At 34.9% G+C, this 16,678-nt stretch overlaps 1 protein-coding gene across 3 annotated transcripts in view; it reads right to left on the bottom strand.

The window, feature by feature from the left end:
- LOC128683208 (discoidin domain-containing receptor 2-like) overlaps nt 1-16,678 on the bottom strand; it is a 58,635-nt gene that overhangs the window by 23,775 nt on the left and 18,182 nt on the right. For all 3 annotated transcript variants that reach the window (XM_053768557.1, XM_053768559.1, XM_053768558.1), the window contains exon 3: nt 1,379-1,484. In XM_053768557.1, coding sequence (XP_053624532.1) covers nt 1,379-1,484 — 106 coding nt within the window. The remainder of the gene's footprint in view (nt 1-1,378; nt 1,485-16,678) is intronic.

The following is a 16,678-nucleotide window of genomic DNA, read 5'->3' as shown; positions in this document are numbered from 1 at the left end:
CGGATTTCTGCCACTGACGACTCCCGCTCAGCGAATTAGCAAATGCTAGTGTGAATTTCGTTAATTTTTGGTTCTAAAAGTCTGCATACATGTTGTCAAACTCGGAGTTCATACTTATCTAGTATAAAATCTTGTATTTGATTTTTTCTTCAAACACATCGATTCTCCTCTGGTTTACGCATTGGTAAAAAATAAAGCCAATTGTTAAATGTAAAGCCATTATTTTCTAACGTGTATATTTATGGCATATTTGTGTTACAATAAGAAAAGCATGTTAACAAATTAGTTTAGAGTAGAGCACTGTACCGGCTCAAAGGGTACTCGTTGCAATATAACCGCAACATATAATGTTGTTTCGGAGAAGTAAGCAGAAACTGGCACACAGCGAATGAAACCTGAGACATTGTTGTCGTTTTTCTATATAACTTTATAGAATGGCAAACCAATGAGCAGACTTCCCTGAAGTAACCAATTATGTATATAATTGGTGTTTAGTTTGTATTACATTAATATCAGTTTTAACCACAGATAGAAACTGTTGAATTTCCGTGTGCTTTAAACTCCAAATTATAATTGAACAATGAGGAGATTCACATTACAGATTCAATCAAGCGAGCGGCATGCGTCATTCGATCACAATGCACCGCGACAATTACTGCTAGGGAAACTATCCAACACGGTTGTGCAGTCTATTTGCATATCGTTGGTAACCACAGAACCTTAAGTTTATTTGCGCTATGCTTGGAATTCTCTCACGAGTCGAGGCTGCATTGTGCAAAGTACAATCTGGCAACTAGCAACTGATTACCGAATAAGAAATATTCCTCAGCCTCCAAAAGTTTCAACAGCCGGCAGAGAGCCATGAGCCCAGCGGCGTTCTCGAAATAACTTGATATTTAATATTTTGATTTTTGTAAATGCTTAGTAAGATGATACATTTTAACTATTTCGCAGTGAATAGCCGTCCAGACAATAGACGGTTGAAACTCGACGGGCAACTCATTAGGTTAATGGGAGCTGTTTGTAAAATACACCGATTGTTTATCAAAGCAACCGCGAAAATAAATTTTTAAACATATTTATGTAATTAAGTCTTGCAAGTTCTGGATAATCAAATGTAAAATTCAGTACTTTTGGTATGGATGGATTTAAACTACTATTTTGTTTTTTTCGTACATAACGTGCTGAATTTCTGCCGACAATTATTTTATGATTTTGAAGATAACATATAAGATAAGATTTTAAGAAAAAGTGATCGAAACAGGATAAAAATTTCTCGCGGAAATAATGTTTTAAAAGTACTAAATAAATTAAACCTTTATATACGTGATAAAACTTTTTGTGTCTCGTTTAGTTTAGAATATTATAGAGCAACTACCTTCCATTCTGTGGTCCCACATTGCCGTCGTTGAAGGAGGAGCTGGCGCTGACGTCCTTGTCCGGAATCAGGCCGCTCTCCATGCCGAGAGGCGCGATGCATTGAGCTGCAGAGAAATAAACAATTCAATGTAGCTAACAAAACATATATAAAGATCTCTCTTCTTTTCTAATCAATGTATTAATGGGGCGTGTCAACGTACCCGGCTACTACTAATATCGAATAGGGTAATCCCATGTAATATCCAATCAGCAGTGACCAGTGACATCGACTGACAGGAGCTCAAAACAATAGTGGCTCACGGGCTGTGCTATCTGGCTGACACGCTATTCAGGGATATTCAGTTCAGTTGTCGAATATAATCACTACAGGTCTGAATCGAGTGAATAGATTGTTCAGTGATTGGGTGGCCATTTGCAATATTGTACACACAGGTTAATTAGTCTGGGAAATTAGACAAAGGATGTTGGATATCATAATACGAATAAAATTAAAATTCACTTATTCTTCAATTCAGTTATGTATGTTGTAATATTACGATGTAGAAAATCGATTGAACATTTTTATAAGCTAAATTATTTTCACCTCCGCATATATTGCCGGAAAGTTCATATACGGTCACTCACGAACATAGTATAAATATAATATCAATAGATGTGCTAGCTCGGTTTTAAACTATGCAATAACGGACCGAACATGGTAGGTATGAGAATTTATTAATATACTAGCTTTCACCCGCGACTATGCTGGTGTGGTTCTCCTACGGGAGTAGTTCTTTTTTCCAGTACTTCAAACTCATAGGTAATAAACAAAAAGAAAACAAACTTAATTTCGTATTTATAATACGACATTCCAGCTTCAATTTTTGTTCCTGTTAATTTTATTTGAAATACTTTTTGGGTATTCTTTGTAACGAAATACCTTGTCTGTAGTATGATGAGATCCCGACGAAAACCGAAAGACATAAGACAGAAAGTTCAATATGTTTTGACCTATCGGCACCCGTGTAAACGATACATATCGTTTACGGGACGCGTTCTGTGCTGTATATTTAGTGCATACGAATATTAATACCCAAATCGGAAATGACTACACGTCAATCGTCAATACTCTTTTCTTTTTCATTGGTTTTAATAAGACTTGCACATGCAATGAAAAACAACACACTGTCACTACATACATGTATAAAACAAAGTCGTTCGCCGCATCTTTCTGTTTGGAAACAGCATTCTTTTTTAAAACTACGCTATGGATTTTGATGCAGTCTTTACTGTTTTAGACAATTTATTAACGAAGCTTTGTGCATACAAAAAAGTTTATTAGACGTGAGAAGCCGGGCTAGGTCGTTTAAAAGTTTACGTTTTGATTTTCATACTTCATAATGTACCCCTTTCAAAGATGAATCCCGAAGTGTATTTAACGTCAAGAATATAAAAAATAATACCGTCGAAAATATGTAGATTTGGATCACATAAATAAGAGTAATACGGAGAGGCTTATCGTAATCAAGAATGAAATATGCAGCAGAACAAGAGCATCGAGCATTTATATAATAATGGCATTAGCCCCGCCGGAGTTACTGATGAACACATAAATAATTTGGAGCGTTTGAGCGACATTTCGTGACCTAGGGGTTCTTATAATATTATATAAACCAACAGTTGCCCGCAGCTTCGTCTGCGACAAACGGTTACTTGTGTATTTTTTGGCGGGTCTGATTTCAAAGGGAGGCAGGGAGTGGCCGTATTGTACTCCAGTATGGTATAACGGCTTCTATGTATACGAATGAGACCGCGCCAAGCCTTAATTTTATAGATAGTCCTTTGCAAATTATTACAAACAGGAATATCATCACACCACTCATCAAATAACCAAGCCAAGTGCCCAAAGGTGTAGTGGCCACAATATTGGCTGCATTATCTCTTTATATAGATGTTCTTTGAATTAGGTACCCTTTTATCTTAGCGTCTTTTGTCAATTTCTGTCTAGAAACTATTACCAAAGCGAATCCCGGAGTATACAATAGATTCGCCAGCTAATTCAAGCTACAGGAAACCTGCAAAACAGTACGCTATCGCTACTGGGAACACATTCACTTAATGGATATTACGACAGCGTAAAAATTAAAGTTAGCTAACCACTACTCCACACGAAATGAACAAAAAGAATGCATTTTCTGAGATATTCACCTGACGAATTGAGAAATATTGACAATAAGTAAACTGCTTTTAGTTACATAATATAAATAAAACGCACGGCCATTGATTATGTCTATAGTCGCAAGCGTTCCTATCATGGTCGCCATCTCGACTTATGCTTTTCGGAACATTTAGCTGGTATATCATTCGGAATAATAGTCGTTTGACCTCTGCCTCGTACCTACAGTATGTGAGCCAATGTTTGTTGTGTACTTGAAGTAGGTATATTGAGTTTGCTATTCTTGTATTGACATATCAAACTGATTAAAGAATTTGTCTATATGTTTTCCTTTCTATACACAAATTGATTTGTTTGTCCGCATTTACATTATGCATTATCTCAAACCGAATTAAGGCTTTAACATAAACGTAATCGATAAAAAAAATATCGCTAATTGTTGTCTTACTTTCATTCATAATATTTCGTGTATTGATGCCGAGAATTTCGTTTAACTCCGACAATTTAGAGAGAGTTCGTGTCGTCAGGTTTCTTGTCGAAATAAAAGTCGTTAAAGGCATTGATCCTACTTCAAGAGGGTAAACCTTCAACTCCTTCCAAAACGGCATTAATAATAAAACCTTCGACTTAGAAAACCAAGGACTGTTTTGAGTGGTTTCAGTTTTTGTTGTCGTATCGAATTCCTTTTATCGGACTTGTATTAAACTCTATATTAAAAAAAAGTCTCAGTTCTAATGGTCCTACCCACTTTGGGATGGACCATAGGAACTGAAAATTTTCAACTTAGATTGAAAAAAATTGTTTTTAATTTTATTACTTACATTATTATTTTTATAATACTGTTATATAGCCATTTTATAAATCTACGAGAACGCGTCAGCTATGATTTATCTAAGTTTATCATTGTTTTATACCTAGTTAAAATCTTATTGTCGTTTCACGATAAACGAATTTTAACAAAATAGCTCCAAATCGATACTCAATAATTCCCTACAGATAGGATAAGATTCCTATAGACCACAGTAATAGACGCATGTCTAATGCACGTTAAGATTTTTATCAATATCATTTCACAGATTGAATTTCGATCAACTTTTAATGACTATGGAATAAGAATCCAATAAAAGGTTGTTTAAAACGTACACCACAGATATTCAAGCCAGTGTTCAAAATTTATCAAGAATAGGTACTAGCTGTACGCCCGGATTCTCTCCCGATTAACTCCCGAGGAATATCGGGATAATAGTCATGTGTTATTCCAGGCTATATTCCACCCGTGTTTTATATTTCACCAAAATCTGTCCAATACACTTTTTACGTGATTGAGTAAAAAATATCCTTGCACACACCACACACACACACCTTAACTTTATAAGAACTTTCTCATAAAAAACAAAATTACATAAGATTTTTTTATTTTGTTTCGCAACAAAAGGTAAAGCTCTTACGTGCTCATTCATTCAGATTCTCGTATAATTTAAATCCAACTAAACATTTATAACATCAAAGGCAATCGAAGCAAATCATTTAGATTCGCAAATACATTTAGATATATTATATTGTGAAATTCGAACTGAGCGAGCCATGGATGTTTAAAGTTATTCCCTTATTAAATTGCACCTCGATTGTGCGGCGAGATATAATTTAATCTCGCTGATGTTGCTGTAGTGCATCCGCAAATAGAGCAAATTCTTGCTGTGGACGCAAAATGTCTAGAGCGCAGGTGTGGATCACCTTCACAAAACTTTAGTAGCCCCTAAAGTCCTGTAATGATTACCATTACTTGCTTACCATACCAGCGTTTATTATTATATATTTGCAATAATCATGATCTAGAGAAACTGTGCGCGTGTGGTTCCAGTTTTAGAATAGAAAAACATTAAAGGTTATTTCAATAGGATCCCACGCTTCGTATTATCATAGCCGTGTATACATCACACCCGCTCATATTAAAATACATATGATTCACTAAAATTAATATATAAAATTATACAACTTATACTTCTGTACGTAATTGTTATGCATTTTAGTGCATGGGTCTGCGGAGTGGCGACGGTGCAATGTTTTGAATACTCGACAGCAGCGGCAGAAAAGCCTTGGCTTATTTTGAATTATAATGCAGCGGTAGCTAATAAATAATTGTAATGTAATGCAAATAATTGTAAATATTTATATAATTTGATTATGCACAATTTGCTAATATTGAACAATTTACTGCGCAACATTTGCGTTGTCTATAAAGTGTTATGTAAAGCAATATTAGAGTAGATTAGGGTAGATGACTTTCTTTTTTGTGATTTTCGAAGACCTTTATATTAATAGAATCACTAGTGAAAAAAATACGGTCATATAACAATTACTTCACAGATTTCTCAACTCTTCCAGACGCTCCATACTAAATATACTCCAACGTCTTCACGATTGAGTAATATCTTAGCGAAAAGCTGTTTGTTCGACAGGTACCTTAATTATTGCTTTTATGGTGATGACTTCTTAATAAAAGTTGTTTCAAATTTTGGTTTTTTATTATGGTAAATCTTCGTATAAATAATATAGGAATTGTTACAGTCTATGAATTATCACAATATTTCTAGAGATATTACATATTTTTGTCCTTGTCATTACCCTATTATAACTTGAATAAATCAAATGGAAATTATCAAAAAAGTTATGCCGCATTGCTATATTATACTATATACATACATTCATAAAGAAAAGTGATGAAAACTTCACTTCTTCTTACCGAGTGTGTTATTGCTAAAACTGGTATCTTATTTTATTAAAATGACTAATAGACATTATTTACATTGCCTACCCACATCTTCTAGTGACAACTAGTCGCATAAACACCAGTGAACAAAATGGTCAATCAGTGTTCAGGTTTCCTGACAATGTTTAACGGAAACAACAAAACTTCAATGTAACTGTAATCACTTAGCAAAAGGGTAGTTTTAAACCGGTTTGTGGGCACATAGTGCAGTTCCCCAATTCAGACAGGACAGGAAACTGAACGGACAAAATTAAATGCAGATAGTCTAGGAGTGGCCCCTAGAGTCCCTATTCGATCGAACATCGCTCTGGAATACAATTTTTAGACATAAATTGATAGTAGCGACTTGTCTGGCATGTTCTGGCATGAAAGTGGAGCAAACAATTTTATGTCACCATAATAGTATAAACAGATTATATAGATAAGTTGTATATTTTTAATGTTAAAAAAGTGTAAATGACCCCCACTTTTGCATTAAAGAATTATATTCCAGAATGATGTTCGATCGAATAGGTCATCCGGGGTACGCCTCCCGTACTAAAAGTGGCCGCCGGCGGCTGTTATTTCGGAAAAGCCGCGGTACCTTCTGTCTCCGCTTCCGAGTCAATTCTAGCTAAACCTCAACAGTTTAAAAAGTCAAGTGTGGTTTTCAGAGCCTCTTTCTGTGTTTATTTCATTCAGTTTTGTTTTACATATCATTCACATATTGTTTGTTATGAAAACGTATAATGCTTACTTTTTTTGTGTTCAGTCCTAGAAGGATCATTCATTTATATTCATATCACAGAGCTTTTATTTCAACGTGTGTTTCGTCAACAATAAATATATATTGTTTTATTGAAAAATGGAAAAATAGACAAATGCAGCCGCATTAAAGGCAACTGGAAGTGCAGAGCTGAACTGATTTTAAACTGATTTTTATGACGATATTTTTTTACAAAGAACCGAATCCATATAAATTACCTATAAAAACTATATAATTTCTATATAACTCGTAACCATTTGTAAACATATACATATGAGTGCCTACTTAAATTACAAAAGAAACCACCGATCAGACACAAAACAACCAGCCATTTACCTGATTTCAACTATCAAAGACAGTCTGCAACACAAAGGGGCCAGAGAATCATGAACATTAACTGATAAACACAATATTAGTACACTGACACCCCTAATTCAGGGGCGCGCGAGTGAGAGAGAGAGCAGCACGTGCGTCTCTCGCACCCCAGGTATTATCTGACGTATATTATTGCCTATCATGCGACTGATAAATGATAAAAATGGAACGACTTTCACCCTTAACTATTAAATAGCGTCACTTGAGCAGACGTTAACTTTAAGCGGATCCTGTGCTCCGACGATCAATGGCTGGAAAGAGACTAACTTTCAGACGATTAATTTAGTTTGAAGTTCGAAATTTAATTTTTACCCAGTATCGAAACTGTTAATGCTTTTTTAATATATTAATATCATCGATTGACTGGAAATCCCCATGAGCAAAACTATTACATACATCGCTTACTCATTTTATTTATATTTTAAATGTGTTTCATGAGTTTTGCTTTCGCTATGAAGCCGCGATTGTGCAATAACGAACAAAACTTATGAGAGTTCTCCAAAACAGGCATATAGTATCGATCCGTTAGGGTTCCAGTGATGTTAAAAGAAGCAACAGAATCATGCAAATTTTACATACAACTAATGCCCCTCCTCAAACATTTGGAATGCATACATTTATTGCGATATAAGGGCTTCTCGTAGATTCAAGAAAAAATATTTACCATCGCGAGATTCATGTGTAAATTTTATTTGTGACGTTATTTACGTTTATTTACAAAATCTCTCCCATAAGTCGAAAAAATCACAGGTTTTTTATAACAAAACAACAATTCGACTTTCTGGGTACCGACTTGTTTAACTGCAACAAATTTTTGTTATATTTATGCTGTAGATGTTTTGTTTCTTTTTTTTTCATTTATTAGGTATAAATAAGGCACTACCACATTTAAGAAAGTAAATAGTATTGTGGACTTAACTGGGCTAAAAAATATTATGAATTACATCTACTACTCATTAATATCTCATATTTTATTATCATGTAATCAGTCACGTATGGCTGATTACATGATATATATATTTATCAATAGAGATGAATGTTGCATTTTAATTTGAACTCCGTAATGAGGGTGTTCATATGAAAATCATGCATCAATACTGTTTTTATATATAATTATTAGGGCTGATTGTCAACAGTATAATTAACGGTTTATATAGTTATTAGGGCTAATATCGCATAGCAGATCATGTACAAAGGTTAAGCCGTTGTCGTCGTTAGAATTTAGAATTTTTACCACTAGATACAACACAACCGGTTTTATATTATTCATGAAAATCTGTCTTGGACTATTCTTCCTTCGAACCTCGTAACCCTATGAAGTGGCCAACATTTTTCCTTTTCGATTCTATTATTGTATCTATTCAATATCGTATAAATGCGAAAAAAGTCCATAAATGCGAAAGTAACTCAACCAACGTTCTTGAAGTTTTAAGTATCGAGACGTCCATATGGTAATTTTCACCCCGAAAAAATGACTGTTCCCGTAGGATATTTACGCGGGCGAAGCCGCAGGCAAAAGCTAGTGTGATGATAAAGCATACTGAATCTTGTGCAATCATGTGAAGCCTTACATAGAATTCAAAGTTCGCATCATGCATATTTAGTCGGCAGGGCAATAGACGACTCCAGTATTCAGTAATCAATCGCTCTCCTAATTTAAATTCTTTGAGCAAACGCCGTGAAGCATTTATGGTACCGAAGACACTATTGATTGATTGTTGATTACTATCAAAAGTCGCACAGCTTATAAATAATATGTATCAGTATAATAATCGTGGCTCCTCGCCTCCTCTGCAGGAAATTGAGTTGCACGAACAGTTTGTGGACTCGTATCTGGTTCATGGCCCGTAGTAAGGAACAAAGAACTCTCGCCGACACAAACCTTGTTATCTTATCGACACAGTGTATAGTGCCGTGGTTAATCCTCATATTAGCGGCTACATACAAGTGCATGGACACGTTCCGTTTAAGGCAAGAATTGAACTCAGCCTTATTTCAACATCCAAACGGCGCAAAAGACTAAATTAGAAATTAAACATATAATTGGACAATTAATTATCCGTAGGATAGCAGATGTTTCTGAAAGTTTTCGCAATTTATAAAGTTGGCAAGTGAGTCGCGGCCCGCGGGGTTGTCACAGCGTTTCCAATACCACAATAAATAGATTTAAGCCAATATTTTCTTGTACCATGCAAAGTACGCTTAGAACTCTTACCTACAACTTGTATAACAAATAACCAATATTCAGTGTAAATAAATAGTCAATCGCAAAGCCAAATACCACTTCTTTGATTAAAATATTAGTAGTTGTAAGTTGTTCTTGAAGAACAAGATGTTTTAATAGTCCCCATCAATACTTTGATAGCATTGAAAATAAACATTGCGAGAATATCTCAGTTTAAGACTTCGCACTTTAAAATAAACATAAAATAATTACAATTTCCGTTTTGAAGAGATCATTGGAAAATACTCTCCAACCAGCTAATTTTTATTTTATTTTAATTTTTAAAATGCCTATATAAAATCTGTGCGCAGTACATAGGTGGCGCCGGCGACAAATAAAAATCTTTTGTGCTGCACCAAGCTCCCCCGCCAAACAAAAGACAAACAATTATTAGGTCAAATGCAAATAGAATTCGCTTGTTGCGTGCTCGTTATTTAAGCCGCGGCTACGCTGAGCGTTGGTGAACAAATTGCAAACGTCATAAAGCCAGTTTTGAATATTAATAAACAAGAACAAATGATCCCCGTTTAAGCAAAACCCATAGACCAGAGGTTCGCAAAGTACAAAGGTGATATTGACGTCCTGTCAAACAACGGTTTCCAACATGGTAGTCTTGCTTTGATGGGGGCGGTAATTTTTAATAACGCAGTGAGTATACATTCGGCTTGCCGTGAGTCGTACGACGGAATTAGAATGGGGAAAGTTTCAGAAGCACTGAGCTTGTGCGTGCTTATGCTCTTGCGTGACATGTAGTCGTCTAATGAATAATAAACAGCGTACTGGCGAGTCGCTACTCATTCATATCCATCCACGAAAGGCAATATTCTTTTTTACATAAAACGATCGAATGCCAGCTTAAACCGGCTACGATATAGGCTGATCGTTGTGTAAATTTCAGAGGCTCAATCGTAGCACGATAGAACAAAATACACAGAACACAGAAGAAGGGATTTGAGCAATACGTGGCGCATGCATGTGCAAACATATACTTAGATATCGTTACGATTATTAATAGATTATTTTTTAATTATTTAAGCGACAGTAATAGCAACGAAATTGTTATAATTTTGGGAATGTTAAAGTAAAATTGTTTGCATATAATAACGGTTGTGCTGCACCTGTTACCATCTTCATTTTGTCAGACCTCTTCGATTCTTGGATAAGACTCGGGTCGTACTACGAGCATCGTCATACATTATACCTACACGCCAACTTACAATGTCACAGGGTTTCTTTCACGACAAAAACCACTTTGCGTGATGTCGTCCGACTATTATTTTAATTACTTTCATTGTACGAGGGGTCGTTAACATTTTGCTTTTTCCAGGTTCAGGCGTATTCACGACGAATGTATGCCGGCTATATTTCTGTCAGCGTTATCGGGTCTGATATTACACATGGACGGTAATGACTTTCCAAACTACACACAGTGATGTCCATAAAGAGTATAGAACCCAATAATTACAGTCCGTCCGTAGATCGATGGGTACGAACCACCGACTGACTAAATAATGAAAAAATGCCTTCGGTCATGCTCTAGGCAATTTAGACCAGAATGCTTGGTGGAAGTTTTCAATTTGAACACGATAGTCGAATATTTTTGTAGTGAGGCGTAAAAACCATGAGCATATAAGCATGATAAACAATGATAACACACCCCTGCTGTAATCACCTCATTTGGTTAATTGGTAAAGATTGCAAACAAAAACTTTGGTTTGAAATCTGCTTTTTATGAATATCATCAAACAGACTAGGTATACGACACGTGAATTGGTTGGCTACGTCTAACTGCGAAAAGTTTCAACAATCGAGTTCAATTTGCAAACTCGCACTAAGTACTCCGAGATTCCGGAGGTAACTTTAAACTTTTATTTTGAGAAAATCGATAGTCAGGCCTAGGGTTACTTATCCTGGTGCTCAGGCATTTGTTTTTTTAGTACCCAGGTACTATTTAATTGTCCGGATACATGGGCAAATATTTTGATCAAAGAATATGTCGAAATATATTTATACTGTGTAATGTCTTAAAATAATATTCGCTTTACATTACAATTAAAATGACTCTAGAGAAGGCTTTAACTTTTTAAGTAAAATACAGTAAACATAACAAGTTAGCTGAAAATTTTCGGGCACGCGAATACTCTAGTCAGCCATGACTGACTTTTGGATGAAGTAATTGTTTCTTGATCATTACTCTATAGCTGATCATGCGGAAATAACGAGTGGCCGGCCGAGCCCAAACGAAATATTTCGATTATAAAACATGTGTGTGTCGGTAATCAAACCTCGTTACGTCGTGAACTCTGTAATCCTTCGATATATGGGAGCTGTCAATTGAAAAGGTGAGAGATGTCAATAATCCGACAGGTCGAAGCGGGTCACATCTGCCGCCGCATTCCTGGCTACGTGAAATAGTATCGATTCTTTAATGATGTACCCGGCTGATAATCGGTACCGGTGCATAGCATCCCGGGACACACAATTAGCATTGCAAATGTGGCGAGAGAAGCTTCGCCAATACGTGGACGTTTTGTATTAAACTGTCGTAGAACAACATACGACGGAGCAAGACAAGATGCACCCGCTGCTTCCGTTTCCATTCTTTAAAACCACGAGGCATGACGTGATTCGCCATTGTTGCTGACACCGCACCGTCCGCGTCTACGTGAACAGCTTATGAAAACGTTTTGTCTACCGACAGCTCGCTTGTCAGTGAGCTTTCATATGCCTGCATGTAGTGAACACTTTAAAAGGCCATTGATGGGAGAACAACGAGATAATGTATTGGGAAGTATTTTTTGAAAAACATATTATTAACAATGTTACGGCCTTTGGGCAAAACCGAGCCGCGCCTTGAGCATGACGCTCGTATGACATGAAACTGCCGTGAACATGACAGTATTGATTCATTAACGATACGCTAGGCTTTTGACACGAAAATGTTATAAAGATGAAAAAAAAATAGTATCTAAACTTTTAGGACGCAACTTTTTTACAAATAATTGTTATGTGTAGGTATTCGGATGTAATCTTGCGACTAAATTTTGAAGCAGATATCTTGGTACGTATATAAATTCAAATCATTTATTCAGAAATTAGACCTTCACAGGCACTTTTTCACGTAAATTTTTATATTAAAGTTATATCTCACAAGCTACAAACTACTCATATCATATACGTTTTCATATACGTTTACTTTGGATTACAATCCATGATTATGATATACATGACCAGATGGTGTACCTAGGATCGGCTCTCAACGAGGGAACTCTTCAACGATTAATAGCACTGTCATTTTACCATACACGTGGCTTTAGTTCCAATGGCAACTCTTTATTGTGATCAACAAAACCTGATGGTGGATCAGATCGGATTCCAACGAGGGAACTCCAATGGAAATTACTTTTTGACGTGCGTTACTTAAAAACCATTCTTAAAAGTTCTAATAGAACTTTTATTGACGTCATACATCATTGTTTAAGGCATACCTTAAACAATCAAATATTATGTAATATCTCTTAAGTGAAGTGACGTGACGTGACGTGTAAGATGTTAATTACTGTTGGTTTTTCTTAAAATAAATAAATGTAAGGCATATTATTACAACGAATTATTTTCTGAATATAAATATGTGGCCAAGGCGGTAAAGTCTTATCGATTATATATTAATTCTAGACATCCAATTGTGAGAAATAAGAATTTCACTTCGAAACGAAAAGAAGAAAAACAAAGATAATAAAATAAATGAAGTGTAAAGTCCTAATGACCAAGTCTTTAAAGAAACTATGTGTCATACAAATGCTATACAGAGACGAACCGTATAAGTACATTCGCTCGAGGAATATTTCACATCCGTCAAACAAAAACAAGACGCAACTTCGCGTGTTTGTGGAGATTTAATATAATTGCAACCTGACACTGACGGTTGAGTAACGACAACAAAAAAATGAAATGTTAACACACGATTCTAAGTTACATTACGACCTCAATTGGAATATTAAGGCGAGAGCTTGGAGAATTTATAATTCTTCGTATAACTTGGTGGAGGCATCGAGGGCCAGATCTCGGAGAAGTTTGTAATTAAATATTAAAGCCGGGCATGCACATCGCGACTTGCCCATTTACAGCTTTGCGATCGATGTGTTTTAGTACAAAAGTTGACTTCAACAGTTTATATTTGACAGCCGCTACGTTTGACAACCACATGTCTAACAATACTAATATTGTATGGCGAAGCCTTACCTAAACTTTGGGGCACTTTGTTTGTTGTATTCTCGTGTACGTTTACAGTTTGCTAAATAATTCTATTTTAATATAATTTTGATATATTTAGCAAACGAGTGTAACTTTATACAAAAACTAGCTATCTCGGATCCTAATTTGCAGCTCTTTTCTTGAAAATTGTATTAAGTCCTATACAATATTCACACCCCCTTGAAGGGTTTTTAATTAAAAAATCTGAAACACGTATTTATTAATTTCTTGTAAATAACTAAAATCCAAATTTTCAAGTCACTAACTTCAACGGTGTAGAACTTTCATATAAAAGTTTCTCACCCCTTTCACCCTCTTCTGGGTGGAATTTCCAAAAATCTTCTCTTAGTGCTCACCTACACTCCCCGGGGAACCTACATGCCAAAATTCAGCTTCCTACGCCCAGTAGTTTCGACTGTACGTTGTCTGTCAGTCAGTCAGTCGGTCAGTAACGCAAGAGTTTTATTTATATAGATAGGTCTAATATTGTAGCATAAAATGTTGTAATTCCATAAATAAATAACAGGATACTATGGAATTAAGATTCTGCCATCATGATAGAAGCTGAAAAGAAAATACCATAGAAAAATCTCAAAATAAACAACTATATTCTGTCACTGCTTCGTACTAATGAACAAAGCATAGCGAACATGAAAAAAAAAATATTTTTATATATATAGTAGCTCGTCCACCATGGTATAATTAACATTTTTTTATTGCATATATACTTTTTGCATTTGTTATTTACACAATGTATATAATACAAACAAAAAGTTACATTTTTATGAAATATTGAAACATTTTCTAAAACAAATATGCTTCGATCAATGAATAGGATCTGCAAGTTACGATAGTGCATTTTGGCATTCAATCAACATTGTCAGTTCTGTAGTCAATAGCTAGTTAGTGTTAAGGTTGCTTTTAATCCTTTTCACTATCAGATTCGTCGAGCAGGGTTAATAAATTAATTATGTTGCGGCACTCGCGCGCCACCCACCCGTCACCGAATAATATCGTTACATGAGGCCACTACGTTCGTTATTTAAATCCCAATGCTTGATTTCAATTAACTGCAGATGCAATGTATTGTTGATATCCTAAATTGTAATGCTCGATATGAACGGCATGCCATGCACGGTTTATGAAATATGAACATTGTTAGCTTTAAGTTTACATGTATATGTGAGACGTTTACGACTAAATAAATAAAATTAGTTTCCTCGAGATTAGAGTCGTATGAGAATCGATCAATTTTTCTGCATGATTTCAATGTTTTAATTGTCGCCATAATATGTATTTAAATAATTACATTACAACTTTTTAACAACAATTTTCGTATTTTTACATTATTATTTTATCTTATTTATTAATCCTTTTATCCTAAATTACGTTAACATTACAACGAAAAAATGTTTAATAAAATCATTTAATTATTACGGTAACATCAATCTGGCATAATTTTAATTAGTGTCTAATTTATCAGAGCTGTGAGAAATAAAGGCACAATTCGTGGCCGCATAATGAATGATTCTGCAGAATGACTAAGCCACAGTCTGTTTGTAGCAAAAGAATGGTACAGTCAACTACGATTTACTTAAGTCAAAACAGAAACTTTTACACGCTGAAATGTATGTAAGTACAAGCGTATCCCTGCGGTTTACGTTTAAATTAAATGGCGAGGAAAAATGCTTAACACAGCTATAACTTTCCTCAATAATTGGGCTGTCAAATGCAAGAACATTGAGTTCAAATATGCTTCATGGTCCATTGAGTATAGAGCGTTTACATTAAATCTTCAGATTAAAAAAAAATGTTAATTAAAGATAATCTTTATTTTTTCATATGAATTTTACTTAGGACTATTTCAATATTATTTCACTCATTAATGCAGAATACGTTTGTTTTTGAAACGAAAAGTTTTATACAAATGTTGTTATAGTTTTTATATAATCAGTGACTATTTATTACAGCCGATTGTACTCATGGTCGTAAACCGAATGCACGTTTCACGTTTCTTTCAGCGATTTACTAAATTACTTGTAGCTATTAGTTGTATTATTTTAATTGAGTTAAGCAATTGCTTCACTGAGTTATGTAATAAATATCACAGATCGTTTTTTTTAAAGGATTTAAACTACAGGAAAACAATTATATTTGACTTATGTAGATATTTATATATACAGTGAATTGTGGGTGACAACGCTTTGCTCCATCATGAGAAATAAGCTTTTTCAGTTTCGATTTTACGAGACTAGGTCGGAGTGGATAGACCGCGTAACTGCGTCGATACGAAAAATAGTTGAAATGGAGATTGTGAGTAAAATGAGATATTTATAGTAAAAAAAGTTTATTTTTTTTCAAAGAAATTACATTTCAATCATTGAGAACTTAGCTAGTGTATTACATATATTAAACCTCTCTATACAAAACAAAGAAATTATAAAATAAGACGATTGAATAAATGGGCAATATATTGTTTATTGGAAAAGTAACTTAATAGAGCATAGTACCTAGTACTTGTATCTATGTATACTATACGTTATGTACAGAACGAGACGTCGACATCGTATAAACTCAGTCGAGGCACCTAGACCATTACTTATGTATGAGGTTTTAAGGAGTGGCTGTATGGTCACATGTAACTAGCTTCTGTAATAGTAGGTACAAAGAATTTCAGCGGGAGTACAATTAAATTTTAAAAATTATGTGTGCATAAAAAATAAATTGATATCTTGTAGGAAGGAGTGAATTTTATTATCAAACCAGCGTTTGCAA

The sequence above is a fragment of the Plodia interpunctella genome, chromosome Z (assembly GCF_027563975.2).
Source record: "Plodia interpunctella isolate USDA-ARS_2022_Savannah chromosome Z, ilPloInte3.2, whole genome shotgun sequence".
Lineage (NCBI taxonomy): Eukaryota > Metazoa > Arthropoda > Insecta > Lepidoptera > Pyralidae > Plodia > Plodia interpunctella.
This window is presented reverse-complemented; position numbering and strand designations above follow the sequence as displayed.